This window comes from Protopterus annectens, chromosome 9.part0 (genome assembly GCF_019279795.1).
Source record: "Protopterus annectens isolate FY-2018-M chromosome 9.part0, PAN1.0, whole genome shotgun sequence".
NCBI classification, from domain to species: domain Eukaryota; kingdom Metazoa; phylum Chordata; order Ceratodontiformes; family Protopteridae; genus Protopterus; species Protopterus annectens.
This window is the reverse complement of record NC_056743.1, coordinates 1040098963-1040120443: the sequence shown is the minus strand read 5'-3', so window position 1 is coordinate 1040120443 and position 21481 is coordinate 1040098963. Positions and strand designations below refer to the sequence as shown.

The window sequence follows — 21481 nt, the reverse complement described above, 5'->3', positions numbered from 1 at the left end:
TCCTTTAAGGGTAAGCATCCTAGTAATTCTAAATGATGAAAAGTGCTATTTCAGGCCCCCCGTGTGTCAGGAAATAAAGATGCTATGTATGTAAATGTATGGTGTAAGCCAAATCACAAATCGCTAGAGTATAACCTTTATAGTAAAAGCTAGTATGGTTGCTGTTATAATAATGTACTTCTGTATCTTCACTTGTACTATAGTTGTTACCTAGTGTAGAGGTGAGTGCAATTATTTTAGCTTTGTCTATGAAATTATATACGTGACAGTTTTATGCAGCTGTTTTGTGTTTTTGAAGATGAACCATATGTTTCAAACTTGTCTGTTGAATTTTACAGTTGATCTTATTTCATTAAAAATTGTGCTCTCAGTCTCTTCAGGAATGTTATCAATCTGTTAACATACCCAGCTCATGTTTGACCCTACACTAATAAAGAGTCAATTAAGTTTACACAACTCTCTAAGCCTTTAGTTGCTTAAACAATAGCACTTTGAAATGCATGTGATGCTGAAAATATATCAAAAGGAGCTTGGGGAATCTGCACCTATATTAAGGTATTTTAAATGTACACTTTTTTGTTTTCTTCACCTTGCTTTATCTGCCAGAATTCATGATTTCCACATAGTATAAATAGGAGTTTTGATCTAAGAACCACTCATTTCATACATTTTATATTTTAGTAGCAGTATATTTATTGTTAGTAACATATAATTGTGCCTCTCTGCATTATAGTTTCTTCTACAAGTCATGCAATCCTCAATTATGCCAAATACCTAGTCAATAAAATGATATTTCTGGAACCACAGTTAAAGCCTTCATTTCAACAATTCATACAAGCAGCTTGTTTATGTGAACTGTTGAGGTCAAGTATTTAACTGTAGTTCCAAATTTATCATTTTTGATTAAATCTGAGTTTAGTTGACTGGCATATGGATATAATAATGGCTGCGGGAAGTGATTGATATTTCATGTAAAATATATTTCAATAATGCCCATGTCCCTTGCTTGGAAATTAGCTAAGATGTTTGGATAGACTGGCAAAAGAAGGGATGAGATTCCAGTGATAATTATTTCTGCATGAGAAGATTATGGCACCAAACTGAAGTGTTGTGTGTCCTTGGAAAGGGATGACTTACTGTCTGTGACTTTTAAGTATATCTGTGAAGTGATATAGAGCTGATTGTGACTCCATTTTTATGTTTTAATTTGTTTGAAGTTTGAAGACAGGTAAAATCCCAGCTGTGGCAGGTAGACCTTTCTCTTGAGAGATATGGGGAGCAAACTCCCTTCATTAACAACACATTGCACATGCAGTTGGCTCAGTGGAACACCCTGTAAGGGAACATACTTATTCAACTACAGCTTAAGGAAAAAGGCATCACTACATGATATAGGAAACTATAGTGTGACTGTGCAGTAAGATTTAATGGCATCTATGGGTATGATATTAAATACAATTTTGGAAGGAAATACTCATGTACCCCTTAGAAATAAAGCTGTCTGAATGGAAACAAATTCCCCAGATCCCTTGCAACATATAGTATCTGTCTCACCAATCTTTGGTCACAGGGTAAGGAGAAGCTCAAGGTCTTGACAACCACCTTAGTAGTACAGTGATAGCAAGCACAACAAACAGATGGCAGAAATAAACACTGCATAGAAAACAAGTATTATATTCCCTTCTTCTCTGAAAACAAAAAGTGCAGCATAAAATTGGAGTCGCTGTTTCCATGCTTTATAGGCATTTTTGTCAGTTATAATCAACAACTACAACCAAAGCATTTTCTCAGCTCATATTCCTGCAGTACTTTTACAAACAAATTTAATTAATGTTATTTCCGTCAATGCAGTGCACCATGTGGCAGTCAGATCTGTTACAGAAACAGTATTTATTTGTGCTTCTACACCTTGATAAAGTGGTACACAGATAATCAGAGATGGTACAACACAGGGCTAGCATTCACATTAAGTGGTCAGTGATGATACTTATAATAACCCAAATATAGGTTATTTTGTCACTTTCGTATTTACACTGTGTGGGTTGAGTCTGGTAATATTACATTTGAGCACTGTTAGTGGTTATATATTGTTGTCCACAAGTTCAATTGTTTTGTTCTGTTTTTTTACTTCATCATTTGTATTATTGTAGATGTAAAACAACTTTTCAACAATATCATTTAACATGAACATTTTCAATATGATCTTTATTCAATATTTGTCTACCATATTATAAAGTGTCTCGTTTTTGTTGTTCTATATTTCAAAGAGGAGGTTAATTGCCTGGATCTATGGCATAGCAGACTAAAGCCCTGACTACAACCCAGGGGACCTGGATTTGAATAGCAGCTCAGGTCGAGGAGGAGCCAGATGGACAAGGATGGGAATGACTGTCCAGGTCAGTTTACCCATCTTGGGGGAAAGAAGCAGTGATGTCACTATGCACGACAGGACTAAGGACATGGGTTTGCCAATACCAGGCCCATGATTGCAGCCCTCGTAGCATATGTGGGTAGAAGCATGCACATGTACCTGGAAGATGTAGAAAACTCTCTTGTGGTATAGGTACTCATGTTGAATAACCAAGATAGGAGATAGATTTAGTACCTCATTAGAAATGCATTTATTGTCAGCATGCCAATGAGTCAACAAATGACCTCCACAGTTGTCTGTATAATGGTCACTCTGGTCAGCCATCTCCCTGTTGCTAAGCATACTCAATACAGGGAAACAGAGAGACTCAAGAGTAGCAGACAGGCATAGAGAGAAACAGCATACAACAGTGGACGGTGACTTTTTTTCTGTCAAATGCATGTACAATGTATTATAATGAAAGCTGTAATACAGCTGTATCATTGGTCAGTACTTATTGTATCAATCATGTAAACCTTTTTTTTCAGTACAGAGAGCTGGAGCAATCTGCAGGCAAATCTGGAGATGACATCAAGAACACAAAGCATGAAATTGCTGAACTTCAGAGGATGATACGGAAACTGAGGAATGAAATTGAAAAGGTTAATCAGCAGGTAGGAACTGCTATAAGATGTAGCATGAGAATAAATGGTAAAGGCATAAGAAACAAGAATTATATTCACTTCTTCTTCATGCCAATCCATTTATGTATCGCTGTATATACTGTGCAGTGACAGTTCCAGTAACTAGTCAAAAAGTTACAACCCCTAATATAGGATTATTTTACTATAAATGGTTTCCATGCTGTAATAAAGAAAGCTCTTGATACTTGCAGTATAGTGAAAATAGCTTTTACTGCTGACATTTGTATACTTAATTTATAATAGTTCCAAATGGTAGAAATTGGTAGTCTACATTAGAACAGCCATGTTATACCTTGAGCAATAGAATCAGCATTATTAAGAAACAGAAGAAAAGAACAATTAACAGGCAGTAGAGATCATAAATTAGAGAAGTCAACAGTGGAAAGATCCTACTACAACTGACATCCTTACTTGTACAAGTCTGAACATACCATGTAACTATGAGTACATCATTAATTAAAATAAACTTTGATATTTCTTTTTGAGAACAACTTTGTTTATGCAGGAAAAAACTCTGTCATGTTATGCTTAAATAGAAGGATTCATAGCCAGCTTCCTTCCACAGCTGTCTAATTATTGAGGCAGGCTGTGCATTCCCAGGTATACCTATATGGTTTTCCTATGAGTAGTCAGCTTTCTGTGTTGAAAAACATCAGTAGAAATTGAGTTTTGACATAATGAATTATTTTTATTGCAGAAACAGTCAGGAATGGCCTTTGGTCAACTGGTGTTCTAGGCAAAAGGACTCCATAGTGCCCCCATCCTGGTCTACCTGTACCAAATTACTTTTTTCTTCCATTTTCTCACAGTTTTTCTTACTCTTCAGTTTTCTTCTGTATTCATTCAATGCATTAAAAAATAAATTTCTTCACTAGAAAAAAACAAGTAAATACTGGAAAAGTGCTCCTGCTAGAGCAACTTCCTAACAGCCACCTACTTGGCTTATGGCTAAGGCCGGCTTTGGAAACAGTATGCATGTAGATTTTATTTATTTATTATTTATTTAATTTATTTATTTTACATTTGTTTATCAGGAAAGTCCGACTGGACACAAGTCCATTTTCAGTGGAGGCCCGGGGAGAAAATCTCCACATTACAATACATTACATGAGAGTAAAATGAAGTAGAACATACATACATATGGCATATATATATATATATATATATATATATATATATATATATATATATATATATATATACATACATACATCAGGACAACATGCTGGTGATTAACAAACATACATATAGCATATATACACACAACAGGACATCATGCTAGTGACTAACATTTCTTACAGTAGACAATCAGATGTATATATTTTTTTCTTTTGCAGTTATTAGTTTTGTAAGGTAAATGTATATGGGTTTGGAAGCTTTCAGGGGAGAAGCTGTTTATACATAGCTGTACCCTGACAAATTCTCTTGGTATGGATTAGCCTGGTGAGTGGCATGAGCATAGCCAGTTACTTAGATAGTGGGTTTTCAGGAGTTTTTTTGAATTGACTAAAGGAGGTGGTAGAAGTTATTTGGCTTGCTAGTGTGTTCCAGGTTTTGGCAATAGTGTTAGCAAAGAGGGACTTACCAGCTTCATTTTTATGTTTGATGACAGTTATAATGTTCCTGTTACTAGATCTTAAGGCTCTAGAGGGAATGTGGGGCTGAATTAGGTGCTGAAGTGCTGGAGTTATCTCAGGAAGGTAGTAGAGTTTGTGCGCTATAGAGAGTTGATTGAGTAGAAGTATATGAGGCAACTCAAGCCAGTTGAGCTACTTAAGGGATAGACAGTGGTGGGACCTATATGTGGCTTCAGTAACAAACTTGGCAATCTTGTTGTAGCAAGATTCCATTTTATTTAGATCAGTTTGGTGGAGATTGGTCAAGATGGGAGAGGCATAGAGGAGGGTGGATAGATGATGAGTCCTTGCGATGGTTACTTTGGTGCGTTTTGTCATAAACTGTTTGTTCCTATAGAGGAGACCAAGTTTTTTATTAACTTTCTTAATGGTTTGTGCTATGTGGATGACGAACCTCAGGTTTTTGTCTATTTCTACGCCTAGCAGTTTAGTGTGTGTGGTTGGACTGATTTGAATGTTTTCTTTGGAGCTAATGGTGAAATTATTATTTAGGGGAGGAGCTCTGCCAGGGCTGAAAAGGATTCATTTTTTTTTTGGATTAAGAAGAAGTTTGATGTTGGTGAACCAAGTTTCGGCTAGGGTGAAGTTATTTTGGGTAAGGGTTTGCAGTTCACTAAGGGTAGGAGCAGCACTTATGAGGGTAGTGTCATCTGCATATTGTACTACTGAGGCAGTGGGAGAGGATGAAGAGATCTGATTTGTAAATAGAGAGAACAGCAATGGGCCAAGGATGGATCCTTGGGGGAATCCTATAGTTACTGGTAACAGGGGGGACAATTGGTCCTGCCATAGGACTGCTTGCTGATGGGGAGATAAGTAGCTGCTGAACCATGATATAGAGGAGGGACTTATATTTAGGGTGGATAGGGTATCAAGACGCAGACTGTGGTTTACCATGTCAAAGGCTTTTGATAGGTGTAAGAATATGGAAGAAACAAATAGACCCTTGTTTCTGTGGTGGTTAATTATGTTGGTGAATGACAGTAGTGCTGTCGTGGTGCTATGGGAAGGTCTAAAGCCATGCTGTGATATGAAGAGTAGGTTGTTATTCTGGAGGTACTGTATTAGTTGAGTATGAACAACTCTTTCTAATGTTTTGGATAAAGGTGATAGGATTGCTATTGGGCGATAGTTCGTGAGCTCTAAGGAGTTGCCTCCTTTGTGCAGTGGAATTATGTATGATGTTTTCCATGAGGTGGGGACTTTACATTCTGAGAGAGGTCTTTTTATGAGAATAGAGACAGGATAGGCTATAGCTTCGGCTGAGATCCAAAGGAAGTCTGCTGGCAGCTTATCAGCTGCTAGAGTGGTTGGTTTAAGTTTACCAAGAAGTTTAGATATTGATTTGGTTGATACAGAGTGGAGATGAAAACTGGGGCGATTGTTTTGTATATTAGGGTGGGTTGGGGTAGTTGTTGGTGTGGGGCTGCTAGTACTATTTTGGGCATTGGCAAGGGTCTGGACTGTTTCGATAAAGAATTTGTTAAACTGAGTAGGAATGTTTTCATGCTTATTTGGAAGCACAGGGGTTGGAGTCATGGACTTTCCTGGATGCAGTATACCATTTATTGAGGCCCAGAATTTTTGTGGGTTGTGAGCATATTTTTCTTGCATGTTTGTATAGTAGCTGGATTTGTCTAGTTTGATTTTTTTTTTTTTTGGCTTTGTTACGGAGCTCTACATAGTTTTGTCTCAAAGTAGTGGTTTTGTTTTTCAGATATTGAATCCAGGCCTTGTCCCTTTCTTTCATTATAGTTTTAGTATCTTTTCTTAGCCATGGGGCATAGTTAGTTTTTATTCTAATGGTTCTAGGGGGTGCATGATGGTTTAAGATTTTTATGAAGGTTGTGTTAAAAGTACTCAACAGCATCATCTAGAGGTAGATGTTTTAGGGGGGTCCAGTTACAGCTTTTTAGAGTATTGATGAGATCAGTAGCTATGCAGGTTTTTTTGTTTCTAACTACTCTGAGGATAGGTTGGTTGATGGTTTGGGATCTGTTCCTAATTAGGTAGGTTGGATGATGGTCACTTAGGGTATCTGGAAGACAACCAGATTGCTGTGCAAGAGTAGGGTCAGATACCAGGATCCAGTCTAAGATGGAGTGGCATTTGGAAGTTTCATCAATTCTAATGGGGGTGGTTATTATTTGGGTAAACCTATGGAGGTTTATGAAGTCAGAGGGGTTATGGCTGGAGCACTGAAGCCAGTCAATATTGAAGTCTCCTAATAGTATGGTTTCATGTGGAAGGGAGTTGGAGGTCCAATTAAGCAGGCTTTCCATTACAGTGATGTTATTGCCTGGTGATATATAGCCACCTGCAATAATTATATGCTTGTTGGAACTTATTTTTAATTTGGCAAAGATTAGTTCTACATCTTTGAATTCATGGCTATTGTAATCTAGTTGTTCTAAGGCAAGATGATTTTGGAATAACATTGCAACACCTCCGCCCTTTTTCTCTGATCTGTCTCTTCAGATAATGTTGTAACCCGGGGCAGTAATCTCATTATTGTGATGTTGTAGTTTGAGCCATGTTTCAGTTAACACAGTGATATCTGATTTGTATAGAACTATTAGGCATGAAGGTCATGAATTTTGTTAAGTATACTTCTTACATTAATGTTTAAGAAGAGGAGAGCTGAGGTAGGTCTGTGGTGTGGGGGATTTAGCTGAAGTTTGGGCTGACTGATGTTTTGGGTCCTGGAATGGGATGTATATCACCACTGCAAGTGAGTTTATGAAGTAGGTGTAGATAGAGTTTGGTCAATTTGTGAATTATTTTAGTTTGTCTTTGAGAAGAGAGGGAGTTAGTTTTGATTTTCAGTTTAATGCGTGAGTAAGAGAAGGGTAGGGGGGTGGTAAGGTCACACGGCGATATAGGGAAGTTTTTTAGTTTGGCGGTGTTGGTTGTGGAGTCAGTTTGCCAAGGATTATTAATGGGTAGAATGATGTTTTTATTAGTTGGGTTGGATATGTGTAACCCATGTTATCTAGTTTCAGAAAGAATGTGTTACATGCAAGGGTACTATCTATGAATGAGTGAGATTGGTGTTGTATTAAAGGTGCAGTGTTAGGTGTATGTGAGAGTTTGTTGTTAAGAGGGATAAGAGATGAGAAGTGATAGGTGGATGAGAGTGTAAGACTTACTAATGGGAGTTGTCTGTAGCTACAAGTTGAAGTGATGTTAGGGACGTAGGAGCTATATAAGCATCAGGTAATGCTGGGTATATGGCTACAGAAAAGTGATGGAGAGTATTGCCAGTGTAAGAGCTATGGTTTCATGTGTTAGTGAGCTGCAGTATGGCCAAGAAGTATTGGTCAGGTAATTGGTATCCTCTAGTTAAGAGAGGATAGCAGAGATAGTGAGTTAATAAATACGGGGGGGAGGGGGGTACTTGCTACTTTATCTGTAATGACGTTCTTGACTATGGATAAGGTGAATTGAATTATATATTGTCAATTTATTTGTACTATGTTCAGATATGCATATTTACTGCAGTTTAAAATATTAATTATAGGTAATACTTAATGGTTATAGGGTGGTGTGTATAGAGAGGTGGTGAAGGAGGTAGGGATTCTATGTTGGAGGCAGGAAGTAGGCTAGAGTGTTTGTGAGGAACAGGAAGGGGAGGAGTGTTTGGGAAGGAGGAAACAGGTGGTTAGGCATAAAGGAAATGATATGGGGGTGAGTGGGAATCGGAGCGAACGGAGCGGGGCTGCACCCACAGCAACTACCTTAATACACAACAAATTAACAACAGTGAAACAGATGAAAGGGGTGGGGGTAGGTTAAGAGGAAGAAGGTTTGCAGCTGTTGGCCCGGGGTGTGCACTCTAGCTGAGTATAACAGATTTTAACAAGGCATAACAGTAGTCACAAAAGCTGGCACCTACACTACACAAGTGGCAACAACAAAGTTCCTGGAGTTAAACCTGGGGCTGCAGTCTATTTTTGGATGATTGCTGGTTAGATTTTTCTTTGCTTTTAGCTGGAGTGAGAGGATTCCTTGCTCACACAAGTGGGGTGGGGTGGGGTGGGGGGCAAAGCGATCAGGTGCTCAGTGGCTCTAAAAGTTGCAAAGAAGAGAAAAGGAAAGAATGTAAGACTAAAAGCAATAAAATAAGGACATCAAAATAAGCACAACCATCATAAATACTGTACAGAAAGCAGAGCAAGTAAACATAGCCTATTAGAAGTCAACAAAACAAATACATTCAGACACTGCAACCAGTCTTATTCAGCAGCAGTCAGTATAACAAGTTAGAATATCCTGTTACCAGACAATTTTGCAACTATGTAGCAGTTTCACCAATTTACCATAAATATCATTCTGCACTTTACAATGCATGTTTAATTTACAGAAACAGAATATACAGTAGCAGTAGGTGTAACTAGTTAGAATATACTATTACCAGACAATATTGCAACTATGTAGAAGTTTCACCAGTTTACCATAAATATCATTCTGCACTTTACAATGTATATTTAACTTACAGAAACAGAGTATTCAGTAGCAGCAGTCAGTATAACTAGGTGGAATATACTATTGCCAGACAATATTGCAACAGTGTATCAATTTCACCAGTTTATCATACATATCATTCAGCACTTAAAAAAGAAACAGAGTATTTCTACCTCAGCACTATCATTTAGAGGAACTCTGAATCAGGTTTACTGAAACTGGGAGCAAGCAAAAACAAAAACATAAGCTTCTACTATCCAAATATAAACTATAACAGCAAAAATAAAAAAATAACTGGAAAGCTACCTTAGAGAGGAATTACTGTAATACTCTATACAGGGACAGTGAGTTTACAGTGTGGAAGATAACATCGAGAAAAAGAAAAATAATACTATCACTTACTAGAGATGCTACACCGCGAGGGCTTTCAGTTGCAATTAGAGCAAATATGGCACCCAGAGTTTTTAAAACCTTTGGTGTGTTGTACCCCTGAGCAATCACTTGGGGAGTGGGAGAAGGAAGGGAAAACATCAATTGTAGTTTAAAGTAGCAGGGAAGAATCCAAGGCACTCTGCTAACCTAGCTAATTATCAAAGGACAGCCAAGGAAATAAGGTAAACATACAGGCACCCTTGTTCAAGGACTGGAAGGTTTCTCCAAGAAAAACTATGTGTAGGAGTACACCACAGGTAGAAGTTGTATGCTGCTTACTAGTCTGAAATGGCAGAGTTTATTCTCTTTTATATTTGTATTCCCCTTTGCTCATTGTTTGCTACACACAATGTAGCTAAAGATAAAAGCAGCTGGAGACTTTGCACCTCTGTTTGGTGTTTAGAGAAGAACAAGTATTGAGGAGGAGGGACTGAAGGCTATGACTATTGAGAGGGGCTAAATACCTTAACATACAACAGATTATCAACAGTGAAATGGATGAAAGGGGTGGGGTGGGCTAAGAGGAAGAGGGTTTGCAGCTGTTGCCCCTGGGGTATGCAGTCTAGCTGACTGTAACAGAATTTAACAAGGCATAACAGTAGTCACAAAAGCCGGCACCTACACTACACAAGTGGCAATAACAAGATTCCTGGAGTTAAACCTGGGGCTTCAGTCTATTTCTGGATGATTGCTGGTTAGGGTTTTCTTTGCTTTTAGCTGGAGTGAGGGGATTCCTTGCTCACACAAGTGGGGGGGGGGCAAAGCGATCAGGTGCTCAGTGGCTCTGTGGTTCTCTCTTTTGGATTAGCCACCAGGCAAAAAGAATTGAAAATAGAATGCAATAGATGATCGAGTTCAGATGAACAAAATACTTTAATTCATCATAAAATGAATTGAGTTCACCTTGAATGAACATCCACGATGTTATAAAATCTTGAAAGACTGTCTCCATCTAAAATAGTCCAAAGGTTTCTAGAGGTCTTAATACGAAATAGTTACAAGTAAGGTAAGATTGCTAGATTTCTATTGCTGGGGTAAAGTGTTAACCTGCAATGACAGAGACACATGTTCAAATAGTTTTTAGAATATTATAATGTTTATCACAGGAAGAAGTAAATGAATAAACTTTAGCCACCTTTCTGTTTCAGTTGGTTAATATAGTATCCAGGACTGCTGTTGTAGTACAATGCCTAGCAGACACTGGAAGGAACATTAGCAGCATTTTTTGAGGACAGCAGGGAAAACAGATCTGATATGTTGGGTGCAAGGATTACATACAACTGTAAGCCAGCCAGATAGGTTTAATACATGGTTGCCTGATCAAAGAATGGAATAGATGCTCCTATACCCAGATCCACAAAATGATGATTCCAAGCCCAAAGCCTGGACAGCTTTCATGTACATAGAATGAATGGGTTAAGGCTTTTTTAAGATTTCCGGGTGAGGGGACCTTACTATACAAATTTAAATCACTAGTACAACGTCTGTTGTAACTGCACAGGCTTCTCCAGTCATCACAATTCTGAAATTTTATTCCAGATAATTTTGAGTTAGGAACGTCTGCATTCCAGATGTATTCTTGATTTATCAAATGTCTATATTATACTGATATAAGCTGTTTTATAAGGTAAAACACATGTTAACTACTTACATTACCATCTGTTCTGAATTAAACTTGTTTTAGTATAATATTCAGTGGTTTATTTGTGATAGTATTCATCTCTAATCATGTAGTACCAGTAATCTCAAGTACCCTTCTTTCTTGGTGACCTAGAACCACTGCCTGGTTAAACAATTTGTCATAATCACATGGTTTGCAAGTGGAGAATGAAGGATTTGAACTTGAGCTACAGGTTGAAGCAAATTCCGGTCTCATAGTCTTTATCACCTGTGATAAACTGACAGGCAATAGCCTTGATCCTTGTGCTTTGTACTTGAAGCTTTATGTTTCAAAATGGAAAAGAGTAAAATAATAAAACCATTGTAATAAAGGAAGACCTCCCACAGATAGGAGTGAGGCAGGCTCTCCTCCCCCATTAATTTACCATCCACTTAAATATAATTAGTTTATGATAGCAATTGCAGTTTGTTAGACAACTGCATAATGTGCAGACATGACATGATATTTAAGGACCGCAAGTATGTGGCGTGTGAGGAGCAAGTACTACCCAAATAGAACATATAAAAATCTGCAGGGACTCGAAAATTTTGGACTTGAATCATGCCTTCCCACAGTTTCTGTCTCAAACACAACATGCTATTAATTATATATGGCAAGTGGAATATGATTTCATGAAATCCCTGCTCTAAAAGTGTTGATTTTTGCACGAGTGGTGGTCATTTTGTACCAGCACAAAATGACATTTGCTATGTTCGTTCACTTGTTTTCCAATACTGATTTAATTTACACCAGGATCATGGCAAAGATGGAGTCTGGCCCCACAGTCAATGTCTGCAAGATAACTAAACTAATCCTGAATTTTATAAATGCTTCCCCTGCTTTGGATATGAGTAAAACATGTTGATGCCTTTAGAACAAGTGAATGGTTTGTCAGGGATACAACATTTTGTGGTCCTGAGATACTAAAAGTAAATTTTCATCTTTATGATGCCAAATAAATTAACTTATATTTAGAATATACAATCTGAAGAAGAATACTGTTCACCCCTCCCCTAAAATCTTCATTACTGTGTCTAAAATACATAAAATACACCCTTACTAATTCCTAATGGATCTAGTCTTTCAGCAGATTGTTTTTTATATACTTTCTGAAGTTAAACTCCCACAACTATCCCCTACAAGATGATCAAGTTAACAGAACCTTAACTAAATATAATGAATCTTTGCTTTTTACCTCCTCTGGTAACGTAATCCATTTACTAAACTCCAATACAAAAATAGGTCCACAGGTCCACAGATTCATAAGTAATTACTAGCCACTCAGTCTACAGACCATAAAAAGCTTAGCCAATAAATCACATTCAGATGTTCCCTTCTGCCTCAAGTAGGGTAAAACAAAATAAAGCATGGGGCAATTGAGGCTATTGATCCAAATATCTAGGTTTATTTTGAAGGTGGCTTTGAAAGTGCCAAGGATGCTGCCCCACTTGACATGGCATTTCTGTCTTCATGTAGCATTAATATTAGGAGATAATCTGAGCTGGATAACCCTCATTGCACAAGTTTTTTATGTTTGAACCATAAGTGATCATTACATTGAAAATTGTGTTTTTTTAAGGATGTTATTCTCTAAGAACACCGTCTGCATCCAGTCACACACATTTGTTGTATCTCTGCATGCATCATCATGGCACAGAAATTTTATTCATTTGTTTTTTTCTGTGTTCTGTACACACAGAATTTAAATACAAGAAGACATTCCTGTGATGCTGCTGAATGTAGACAACATGTTGGTAGAGGTGTGTGTGTGTGTGTGTGTGTGTGTGTGTGTGTGTGTGTGTGTGTGTGTGTGTGTGTGTGTGTGTGTGTGCATGTGCATGCATATGTGTGTGTGTGTGTGTGTGTGTGTGTGTGTGTGTGTGTGTGTGTGTGTGTGTGTAATGCCCTAGTTATGGATGGCAGATGATTAGTTAATTTGCTCAGGCTCATACCCTGTAGCTTAGTTACAAGAAACAAGAGCCTAAATCATGTATCCCAACTACCAAGCTGCTAAAGAATTTGAGTTTTAAGGAATTCAGTTTCAAGTGCATTTTCAAGGAACTGTGAGCTTCAAGGGGACAGAAGCTTAGTGCTGCTCATGTTAAGTCTGTTTACAATGTCCGGCTGTTTTGTTTAGCAAATGTCATCACTATTATGCTATAGAATTTGAAAGTATTCTTAGTAGAACAGCAGGTGGTATAGTTGCCTTTTGATGCTGAAGGCTGTAGGTTCTACTCCCACAGCATGTAGATGGATTGTTGATACTGGGTTGTACTTGGGGTGGGGGGGGGGGGCTGCAGTCCTGTGTATGTCCTCCTTTTGTTGAGATGCCTACTAACTATGAAACTGTTGTCAGTTTGCCATCTATTCTCTATTGCAGTATTACCAGCTTACTATTTTTTAATGTAACATATTCTTCAAGGGCTTCAGGCACTGATTTGTAGATGAAACACTGAAATATAAAGTTGTTTGCTCACAGCAATCTCTTCATTAGTTATAGATTTCTTTAATGGTGAATTATTCAGATGACTTTGGCTTCTGCAGAGTATGTACTGACAAGCGATGCTGTATTATACAAGGAATATAATTTAATATAATAAGGAATGTGACTCTAAGAACACATGCAAGTATGCATAGTCCTAAAATGTGTGCAAGGGGCCTATAATTGGAAAACAGACCAAAGGTAAACTTTGTTCCTCAATGGTCGATGAATTTTCTGTGAATGTGGGTTTCAATGCTATTTCAATGAATGTGAGTTTCAAGGGCAAAAAAGATTTAATGTTAAGTCTGTTTTCATTGTAAGACTGGATTGTTTTGTTTAACAAATATCTATCAGTGTTTGTGCTACAAAATTTGAAATAAAAGTTTTAAATTAAATCCAAATCTCTGTAATTATTGTAGAAATAAAGCAGAAAAAAATGATGCATACTGAGAGGGTTTGAACAGTGTTTATGTTAAATGGGAAGAAATAGCCAAGTAATGAGACACTGGAATGACTGCAGAGGGATTACTGTGTATGAAAGGGCTTGGGGGGCAGTGTATGTGGAGGGCCCAATCCATTACCCTGGCTATGGCCCCATTTGACTACAATCTAAGCTTTTTAAATTTACAGAGTAAACTGCCACTAAGTTTTACCCCTGGTGGAGACCTCATCTTGGACGGCAATTCCAATGGTTGACCTACATGCTAATACAGTAATCCAGGGGAACAGATAATGATAATTAGCTATGTGCTCTCCCTTTGAAATACATGTACTTCCCATTTTGCGCTGCCATGTCATTTAGGGATTTACTAGGCTGCGTAATTCCTCACTGTTGGAGGAAAAAATGAACACTGTCAAATGCAGCAGTCACCCATTTTCTCCTTTGGAAGTCGTAGTGGAGCAGGGAAGGTATAGGTAAGTTCAACGAAGACATGGAGGGAGTGATTGTGTGTGTATGGGTGTGGATATGTGTGTGTGTATGGGTGCGGATATGTGTGTGTGTGTGTGTGTGTGTGTGTGTGTGTGTGTGTGTGTGTGTGTGTGTGTGTGTGTGTGTGTGTGTGTGTGTGCATGGGTGCGCGTGTGTGTGTGAGTGAGTGAGTGTAGGGGGGTGTATTTGTGAGTGAGTGTAAGAGTGTAGCTTTGCCAACATTATACATGGGCCACCAGGGAAAACATCACCACCACCAGGTCTGACCACACTAGTGTTAAACAATTATAATTCAGAGGTATGCTAATCTGCTGATAATGAGGTATTTTTCATTGAGATTGCAGCTGTCTCTGACTTGCTTTTTTTCATTATTGTATGCTAATGAGCTGATAATAAGGTATTTTCTTTGTGGCCACAGTTTTCTCTGAATTATATATTCTCAGCATTATGTTAATTGACCTACTTGTGGTAGGCAGTTTACATGAGTAGTAAGGATCTTTCTGAATCGCATACATTTTTATACCTTTATCCCCCCAAAAAATAATTCTGCATTTCAATTACATTTCTTTTAGTACAGTAAGATAAGCTTACTAATGCTGGAAGTCAGGTCCTTAGATCTAACCTATTATAGCAATAACCCATGCCTGGGTGTGGGTAATGTGGGATTTACCCACGGTTGGTGTGGTTTGGTAATGAGGGCGAAGCCCGAGTGGCCAAACAAAGACGACCATGGGTAAATCCAGCATTACCCACACCCAGAAGTGGGCTATTGCTATTATACAATGACATTATTTAAGAAAAAAAATAATTACTTTTCTTAAATAATGACATTGTATATTGCCTCCTTGCTGCCCTTCCACAGCTGTCTGGTATTCTGCAGCAGTTCTGATGTACTGCGCATGCGTATGCCTGCGCAGTACATCAGAGCTATGGGCAAAAGCAATGGAGAAAGCAAGATCTCCGTTGCTTTTTACAAACTGTTTCGCTATGTTAAATGGGCTTAACATAGTGAGACAGCTTTAAAAAAAGCAACTGTTGCTTTTTTTAAAGCTGTCTCACTATGTTAAACCCATTTAACATAGCGAGACAGCAGGATCTTCGTTGCTTTTTATAAACTGTCTTGCTATGTTAAAGGAGTTTAACATAGCGAGACAACTTTTAAAAAAGCAACGGAGAATCTCCATTGCTTTTTTTAAAGCTGTCTCGCTATGTTAAACTCCTTTAACATAGTGAGACAGTGTGAAGCAACGGAGATCTTGCGTTCTCCGTTGCTGTAAAAAAAGAGTTATAGTAATAGAAAAAGTCTGGGCGACCGGACCTTCTACAATTACTGTAACTCTGATTTACAACATGCATGCTGACCAATCAGCGTGCACGTTTTTGAATATTAATGGGAGGTCGTTGTATAATTCCACATATTTACCTGTCAAGACTTCAATGATAGACCTTTTGATCAGTTAATTTCTTAGCTACTTTGATGATATTGATCTACTTTGTCATCCAAGATAACCTGAGCATGATGGTATGACGAATATAGTATTTGAACAGCAGGTAGCCTAACAATGTTTCCTGTGGTACTCTCTATGTTTGACCTTTTTGTGAAATAAACTGTAATGTGATTTTGCTGTCCAGATCTTGTTACTTGACTATTCCTGTACCTATAAAATAATCTGCATGTTAATATTCTGATTGGCTAATTTCACACTATGAAATTATTTATGTCTAAGAATAAAACAGCTACCTCTAAACTAGGAAATTATGTCAGATAAAATTGTTTCATTTCCTACAGGCATATTTATAGCTCTCCACCTTCCATCTCCAAAATGAGGAACACTAGCCCTCATAATGTGGAACAAATAGGCGAAATGTGGAACACATACTAATGGCTTACAAACAACTTCAACTAGGAAGGTCATAGGATGGTTAAACTATGCTGGTTTTACTTATAAAGAAGATCTTTTAATAAATTAATATGATTAATTTCTATTTACAATGGATTTCACTTAAAAAATTCCTAACACTGAACGTGCGACAGAGTCTTTCAATGTGGAACTTCGAGGAATGTGAACATTTTAAGACCCCAAATGAGGTACTTTCCTTGTAATGAGGAACACTTGAGAGGTATGGGCATATTAGATAAGAAGACATGGTGTTGCCTTTAATAAAGGTGTGCTGGAACAACTCAAGGTGCAGCTTCTAAACATGAACAATTTACTTCTTAATTATTTTAACTAAAAGTTAGGAAATATCACTAAAAAATGACCATATATCATAAAAGGCAAAGTCTATAACAATCAACCTTTCTTCATTACCTAAGTCCTCAAAAAAACTATATCTGGGCCTGGAATACTCAAGAATATATCTTAGACAGACATACCAAACTGAATTGAAAATGAGTTTACGGGGCTTTTCAGTATTATGTGGAGTCCTAGCAGTTTCTTATTCTATTATTAACACTATCATAATCTTACTCTTATCCTATTTTATCAAAATAAAAGTAAGTTTACTTCCATCAAGGTAGTTCAGGCCACATCAAATTGTTTCTTGGCTTAGCAGCTATAAACCTTTCTTAATACATTTAAATAATATCATAAACATTCTTATACTTATTTCCTACCTTTTTTTCCATAGACAGCTTTGTTATTATCATTCTCAACTGACATTACATACTCATATTGTCCTTGCTTGATCTGTTTACCTTTTCATTAAACTGAAATCTCATCCTTCAGATGAGATGTTAAACTTAGGCCCTATCTGCTTGAGTTGGTAGTAGCTCAGGTGGAAGTAAAAGACCCCAAGATCCCACAGCACCTATCAAAAAGCATAGCAGAAGTTTTCCTGATGTCCTGGCCAAATTTCCCCTAGTAGTATAAATACCACCTTGGGTCTCCCCCTGAAACGAGGCCACTAGCCTAATAGGACTAACCCAGTAAACAAAGGATGAATAAATTAAATAAATACAGTTGAGGAACATAAACTGTGAACATGTTTATTCTACTAGAAAAGGTTTAATGCTGGTGACCAGCAGATAAAAGAAGAAGAATTAATTTAATAAAGTTTAGTTCTCAAAATCTGCCTTATGCATAAGAGAGTTTACATTTTCCAATTATTTACAGGGATTGTTAAATATACTTGTTATTGGGAAATGCAGTAGTGAATCTTCTCTAGCAGTGCAATGAACCAATTAATCAGGGGTGGCCTATGCTGTTGGATTGCCGGACTGCAGCCCCCCCAGCAGTAAAAATAAAGAAATTAAAGAAAATTAAAGAAAATAAAAGATAAAAAAAAAAATTAAACTTTGCGGACATTCGCGCATGCGCACTAGTCCAGACTGCTGCTGGGACAGTCTGGAGCATGCACAGACTGTTTCAGCAGCAGTCCAGACTGGGAAACATGTAAGAGCAGAGATCCCAGAAGTCTATGCAGTTGTAACTGCATAGACTGTCCCTGGAAATGGATCGGACTCAGACTGCAACGTTGGCAGGCTGGAGTCTCGTCAGGGGAAGAACATCTCACGTGGTGGATGTCCTCCAATGGATGTGTAATGCGCGGCTATGGATTTAATGGCACCAGGCTGGAGTCTCATCGGGGGAAGAACATCTTGCGTGGTGGATGTGCTCCAATGGACGTGTAATGCGCGGTTATGGATTGAATGGCACGAAGGGATGGGATTTACATCGCTCCAGGTAAGGGGTGTGTGTGGATCTACATCGCTCCAGGTAAGGGGTGTGTGGGGATCTACATCGTTCCAGGTAAGGAGTGTTTGTGGATCTACATCGCTCCAGGTAAGGGGTGTGTGTGGATCTACATTGCTCCAGGTAAGGAGTGTGTGTGGATCTACATCGCTCCAGGTAAGGGGTGTGTGTGGATCTACATCGCTCCAGGTAAGGGGTGTGTGTGGATCTACATCACTCCAGGTAAAGGGTGTGTGTGAATCTACATCGCTCCAGGTAAGGGGTGTGTGTGGATCTACATCGCTCCAGGTAAGGTGTGTGTGTGTGTGTGTGTGTGTGTGTGTGTGTGTGTGTGTGTGTGTGTGTGTATGTGTGTAAATGCCCAGTTGCTATATACTGGTGGCTAGAACAAACTCATGGTGGTGTGGTAGGGAATACCTCAGGCTTGAACCCTGTACCTTGTATGCAGGTGTTAAGGACCTGAATTCCCTACCCACCACCATTTGATCTGATCTGTTCCTCATAATATCTGTGGTTTCTAAATACTGCAATGCTTGATATTTGATGGTGCAGTGGTAGCATTGTTGCCTCACAGCCGCAGGTTCTCAGGTTTGATTCTTGGCTGGGGTGCCTTCTGTGTGGGGTCTGCATCTTCTCCCTGTGTTTGTGTGGGTTTGCTTTTGTGTCCTCCCATGTTACAAAGACATGTCTGCATTATTTCTTCCTGGGCCTCTGCTGAAAATTGTTTTTTTGTTCCAAGTCAGACTGTCCTGATTAACAAATGTTAAATAAAATTGACAGGCATTTGAATTTCAGACTTCAGGTTTCTGAATGTTTAATTCCTTACATATTTGATGGTGCAGTGGTAGCATTGTTGCCTCACAGCTATAGGTTTTCTGGTTTGATTCTTGTCTGGGGTGCCTTCTGTGTGGAGTCTGCATGTCATCCCTGTGTTTGTGTGGATTTGCTCTGGTGTCCTGCCATTTTACAAAGACATGTGTCTGCAGTATTTCTCCCTGGGCCTCTGCTGAAAATTGTTTTTGTTCCGTCAGAAGTAAAATTGACAGGCATTTGAATTTCAGACTTCATATTCTTCAGAAACTACATAGTGACACAACCTTTTATTCTAGCAATTTTCTAAGATTATAAGATGAATATTTGAAATTTGTCCTTATTTTTGGGACTGCATTACCACATTATTGGCTTTGTCGAGGTTTTTTGTGCTAAGGTTGACAGCTATGGCAAGAACTGAATTCACTGAATATGTTTGAGGGCTGTATTCCCTCATTACTGGGTTTGTCCAGGTGTTTTGTGCTAAGAGGTTGACAGCTATGGTGAGAACTGAATTCATTAAATGATAGCCATTTAAGTTTCAGTCTTCCGCTCTTTCACAAAGCAGCTGATTTGGCATAGTGGTATGTTGCTCTGACTGTTTTGCGCAGGGACCTTGGCAGTAAAATGTATGGTGGTAACACAGCATTTTTCTTTCACAAAGCAGGAGATTTGGCATAGTGGTATGTTGCTCTGAATGTTTTGCACAGGGACATTGGTAGTAAAATGTATGGTGGTAACACAGCATTTTTCTTTCACAAAGCAGCTGATTTGGCATAGTGGTATGTTGCTCTGACTCTTTTGCACAGGGACCTTGGCAGTAAAATGTATGGTGGTAACACAGCATTTTATTCTAGCAACTTTCCAAGATTATACAAGCAATGTTTAATGTGTCCCTGGTTTTTGGGCTTTTGACCCCCCCCCCCTCCACATAAATTTGGCTTTTTCCATATTTCTTGTGCTGCGAAATTGAGATGCAGTTGAGTATTGAGTAGATTTTACAAGGAGCTGCAGGGGAAGAGAAGTTTAGTGCTGCTTATGCTAAGTTAGCTTGCATTGTTAATAGCACAACAGGTTGTATACTTGCTTTTGATGCATAAGGTTGTTGGTTCTACTCCCACAAGGGGTGAATGCTGCCATAATGAAAAAGTTAAGATACTAACTATGAGCCTGTTATCAGTCTGACATCCATTTCCTATTGCAATATTACTAGCATATCATTTTTAATGTAATATAGGCAATTTATTCCTCAGGGGCATCAGACACTTTATTTTTCGATGAAACCATGAAATATAAAGGTGTTGCTAGCAGCAACCTCTTCATTAGTTTCAGATTTATTTAATGTGGAATTATTTAGATGACATTTTTACTTCTTCAGAGATTGTGCATATTTACTAATAATGGTGGACTGTAGAATGATGCATATTTACTGATAATGGTGGACTGTAGAATTGTGCATATTTACTGATAATGGTGGACTCTAGAAGTTTGAGTAGACTTTTATGATGGAAATGTTCTGAAATGGGCAGTTTTGTCATTATGGGTGCATGCATTTTGTTTCATTGTTTACTGGAAAGATGTTCTGAATTGGGCAGTTTTGTCATTATTGGTGCATGCGTTTTTGTTTCATAGTTTACTGGAAAAATGTTCAAAACAATAGGAAGATGTATCAAAGAGCACATGTATGTTTCATATGCAAGGGGCCTTTGATTTGAAAACAGACCAGAATTAATCTTTATCTGCCACTGGTAAAATGTATTTTCTTTGAATGTGGGTTTCAATGCTGTTTCAATGAATGTGAGTTTCAAGGGCAGAGAAGTTTTAATGCTAAGTTTGTTTAGCAGATGTCTTAGTGTTTGTGCTGTAAAATGTAAAATAAAACTTTCAAATTAAGTCCAAATCATCATAGAAGTAAATCAGTATGCACATTAGTGTTTATGGTAAATGGAGTGAAATAGCCAAGTAATGGATCATTGGAATCGCTGTAGGTGGAGACTCCATTCGACCATGATTTTGTGAGGGGGAAGGGCGGCAAACTTAAAGACAGCCCCAGCTGAGCTATACCTCCCAACTGTTCAGATTTTCAAAGAATGAATAGATTTTTGCTTCTTATTTTTGGTTTGTTCCTCATAAAAGTTGTGGTTTTCTGGCAAATCATTTAGGAATTAAGTCACTAAATAATGACACACTGAGTTTCAGACTTCATAACCTTCAGAAAAATGCATGCTAAAGTAATACCTGTTGTTCTATCAACTGTCTCAGGTTATACAAGAGCAGTTATTAGTACTGTTTATATGTTCCCCCAAGTATATTTGG

At 38.1% G+C, this 21481-nt stretch overlaps 1 protein-coding gene across 1 annotated transcript in view; it reads left to right on the top strand.

The window, feature by feature from the left end:
* The window catches only part of LOC122811779 (keratin, type II cytoskeletal cochleal-like), a 328300-nt gene that overhangs the window by 262422 nt on the left and 44397 nt on the right, over positions 1-21481 (top strand). Inside the window, exon 6 of the mRNA XM_044083839.1 lies at positions 2899-3024. Coding sequence (XP_043939774.1) covers positions 2899-3024 — 126 coding nt within the window. The remainder of the gene's footprint in view (positions 1-2898; positions 3025-21481) is intronic.